This window comes from Rutidosis leptorrhynchoides, chromosome 7 (genome assembly GCF_046630445.1).
Source record: "Rutidosis leptorrhynchoides isolate AG116_Rl617_1_P2 chromosome 7, CSIRO_AGI_Rlap_v1, whole genome shotgun sequence".
Lineage (NCBI taxonomy): Eukaryota > Viridiplantae > Streptophyta > Magnoliopsida > Asterales > Asteraceae > Rutidosis > Rutidosis leptorrhynchoides.
The window spans coordinates 286,061,877-286,066,001 of NC_092339.1; the positions used below are offsets into that span (position 1 = coordinate 286,061,877).

Below are 4,125 nucleotides of genomic sequence, written 5' to 3' on the forward strand. Positions count from 1 at the left end.
AAAACAATAAAAAAAAGCATGAAATATATAGATAAATATATAAAAACAGTAATAATAAATAAGAAAATCAAAAATAAAAAATAAATACAATAAACAGAGACGCTATGAAAATGGTAGAATCAAATTTTCATAGGTTTTACATGGAGTTCAATTTAGACTCTAAGCGGCAGTCAAGTCGCCAATAAATCGACGCTTGCTAGGCCTCGCTTAACACGTTTGCTAGGCCTCGCTTAACAGAACCGTTTATGCAAAATCCTTCCTCTATGAGAATAGTAATAATATGAGTTTAATAAAGTGAAATATTATATAGGTTCCAGGGCGGACAGTGACATCTTAATAAAAATTAAAGGATCCTTTGTATAAACACTCAACTGAGCTGCAAAAACCCTAAAACCCTAATTTTCTAAATACTCCAAAAAATCCCTAAATTAAATCGCTCCTTTCTTCTTTCAATTGAATCTTTGCGTGCATCATCATGACATTGATATCAATTCTCCGATCAAACAGTAAATTAACAACAAAAAATTACATTACAATTTCTAGGGCTTTGTATTTCTCAACAGAAACCAAAATAATCAACGAAGAACAACAAAAAGTACCCCCAATTTCAAAGAAAAATGACAATTTGTACAGAAGGATATCACCTGTTGGTGATCCTAAAGCTTCAATGATACCGATACTTGAACAATGGCAGAATGAAGGTAAAACCGTTAGATTTGATCAACTCATTGTCATTATTAAAAGCCTTCGTAAGTTCAATCGTTACACACACGCTCTTCAGGTATTTTTCCTTTAATTACTTTTATTATTATTTATTTATTATTTGTAATTTATTCTTATTTAATATTTAATGTCCAAAAAGTTCATTCGTTGCAGCAGTCGCGAAAACAGAATTTTTTTTACGGGGGCTAATTTTTTTTAAAAAACTTAAACTTTTTTGGGTAAAATGTGGAAGTTTTGGGGGAAAATATGAAGGTTTTTGGGCAAAATTTGGAGGTTTTTGGGTAAATTTGAAGGTTTTGGGCCAAAATATGGAGGTTTGAGGGGAAAAAATTTTTTTTCACCCGCCGCAAAATCGAAAAACCCGAGATTTTTACACTGAAAATTGCAAATCCACTGGTGGGGCAGTCTGCTGGTCCCGTAGTTTTTCCACCACTGTTCATTGGCGCTGTTGATATTTTTGAAGTACCATCTTTTTGAAGTACCTCTTGAAATTATTATTATTATTATTTTTTTTTTTTGAATGGCAAGCTTGCATTAGTCCGGACCGAAGCCTAGTCATCATTTGCACACACACGCGTTCGGGCAGGAAACCCGAACCACACTCAGGGGATCCGACCCTTAAACCATCCCATACGGGGCAGGCGGGCCGGACCTTAGTCCCGGAGCGGGTCGGTAAAACCTTCCCTTTGGGCCACCCTCAAAGAATTTCTTTCAAATAATATCCTTTGTAGGTGACGAGGCTCGAACCCGAGACCTCTAGCCCGGCGGGGGTGCTAGGCACCACCACATGTCCACTGAGCCAAAGCTGCGGGGACACCTCTTGAAATTATAGGCTGTGAAAATAAGAAGCTAGCGGCTTTTGATCTGATTTCAGTACGTACACCGTGAAAATAAGCTTATTCCAATACCCCCTTAGTACTTCATGCTTTATATAACGTTTATGAACTAAGCTTGTCTGCTTGTTGAAATCAAGGGTACAGGGTACTATATTAGTTGAGCCAAGACTTGAGATTATGTGAAACTTGTATGAGCCTTTAGGGACTGGTGTGTGACCCGAGCCAAGGATTGAACTTTAGGCAATTGGGCCGCACCGTGAGTTACATTATCCAAATAGCAAACTGCATTTGGGAAATCATTTGCCATAAGTCTGAAATAAAAAAACTGAAACAAGCTGTTCAATGTATAAATCAGTAATGTCACTATCTGTGTAGTGTAAGCTTAGAATACTGTAATCTTTTGTTTAGTTGAAAATAGATGTACTTAAAGAATATTGTAATCTTATGTTATTTAAAAAATAGTTGTACTTAAATAAGGTTTTTAATGGCAGCTTTCAGAATGGATGGCTAACAAAAAGCCAAAACTGCAACCGGCTGGCGTTGCGGTTCATTTAGATTTAATATCAAGAGTTAAAGGGCTAGAAGAAGCAGAAAAATACTTCAATAGCACGCCAGACGACGTTAAAAATCTTCAAGTTTACGGTGCTCTTTTGAATTGTTACGCAGTCACAAAATCAGTCGAAAAAGCAGAAGCTACTGCAGAGAAGATGAAGCAATTTGGTATGATGACAACACTTTCTTACAACTCCATGCTCAACTTGTATAAAAAAGTCGGAGATAACGAAAAGCTCGACAAAGTTTATCAAGAAATGACAGAAATGGGCGTTCGTTGCGATAAACCAACTTACTACATTCGATTAAGTTCTTACGCAGCTGCTTGTAACATTAAAAAAATGGAAGATGTTCTTGAAAATATGGAAAAAAATTCTGATTTAAATGTGGATTGGAACACGTATGTTATTGCATCGGGTGGGTATTTAAAATCCGGGTTACTAGATAAATCTTTTGAAATGTTAAAAAAAGCAGAGGCGTTAATACGTGGTAACTCGAAAGGTGCAGCTTGGGAAATTCTTCTTCGAATGTACGCGTCTTTAGGTAAAAAGGACGATGTTTATCGTATATGGAATTTATATAAAACGTCATGGCGTAAAGTGTATAACCGAGGTTATTCGGCTATGATGCACGCGTTAACGAAAGTAGATGATATCGAAGGAGCCGAAAAACTATTAGCTGAATGGGAATCGGAAAAATTATCTTATGATTTTCGAATAGTTAATATGCTGATTAATGCTTTTTGCAACAACGGTCTTTTGGGTAAAGCTGAAGCGTACGTTGATCGAATTGTGGATATGGGGAAACGGCCTCCATCGAGTACGTGGTGTATTTTCGTGACTGCTTATGTTAAAAAGAATGAGATGGATAAAGCGTTTGAAATGGTGAAAAAGTGTGTGGCTTCTGAGGATAAACGCGGGTGCAGATTGAGTCGTGATATTTTTGATTCGTGTGTTGAGTATTTGGAAGAAAAGGGTAGTTTGGGGATATTGGAAGAGTTTAAGAAAACGTTCGAGGGTAGAATTGTTGTTATGCAAACGTCTGATGATGCGGAATCTGTAGGTGATGAAGTTGATGAGGGTTTTGATGAAATTGAAGGGGCTAATCGTTGATTTAATATGGGTAATGCTATAAGTATTGAATTATTATTATTAAGTTGGTTATTTAAGGTATTGTTTTTTAATGTTCATTCTCTCAGTTCAAGTTTACAGTTTTAAGTAATGTAATATGAATGGACCTGGTTTGTAGGAGATGGTTGCATTAACATGTTTGAATTCATTGTGATTCAATTTCTACTTCATACTGTATTATCTAGTGATGTGTTCATATATAAACTAATCAAGTCTATAAAAGGGTCAAGATCGGGTAATATGATGCAAGAAAATATAAGAATGAAATACCAAAAATGCTTCAAGAAGTCAACTTCCAGATGTCAGCAAAAAGTAGATAGGAACTAGGTGCACCTAAAGAAGTTGTTTCAAAAGAGTTATAAAGGGTGTTCATCGGTTCGGTTTGTTTGGCTTTTAAACTTTCAATAATTAAAACCGAAAGTGAACCGAAAACTGAATCAAATGTTAAAATCGAACCGAATTCAAATTTAGTTCTCGGTTTGGTTTTGATTAAAACTACAAAAGAAACAAAATTTAAATATAATAAAAATACCATTCAACATACAAAATTGTATGCTTGAATATCATATACAAACTGCTTAAATATTGTTGTAATATAGTCAACATATGAAATAGTAATGTTGAAAAATGTGGATGATCAATAATTTGTAGGCTAGTAAAATTTCATGTATAAATATATGGTGAATGTAAGAAAGAAACTTGCATCTTTCTTAATAATATTCTTATTTCTCTCTTCTACTCTTTACTAACTATATAAGTTAATAATAATAATTACAAGTTATTAGGCTACTAATAGTTGTCATTAACAACTAAGTTACAACACGTTATTAGCACGAAGTGCTCCGTATAATCAATGTTTATCTAAGCAAACACAAGTCACTAAT

At 34.8% G+C, this 4,125-nt stretch overlaps 1 protein-coding gene across 1 annotated transcript; it reads left to right on the forward strand.

Moving 5' to 3' along the window:
• Window positions 1–386: 386 nt before the first annotated feature.
• LOC139858068 (pentatricopeptide repeat-containing protein At2g20710, mitochondrial-like) lies at window positions 387–3,380 on the forward strand. The gene is made up of 2 exons (XM_071846917.1): window positions 387–781; window positions 2,051–3,380. Exons 1-2 carry the CDS (start codon window positions 476–478, stop codon window positions 3,221–3,223), a joined length of 1,479 nt encoding a protein of 492 aa, XP_071703018.1. The 5' UTR covers window positions 387–475; the 3' UTR covers window positions 3,224–3,380.
• The last annotated feature ends 745 nt before the right edge of the window (window positions 3,381–4,125 follow it).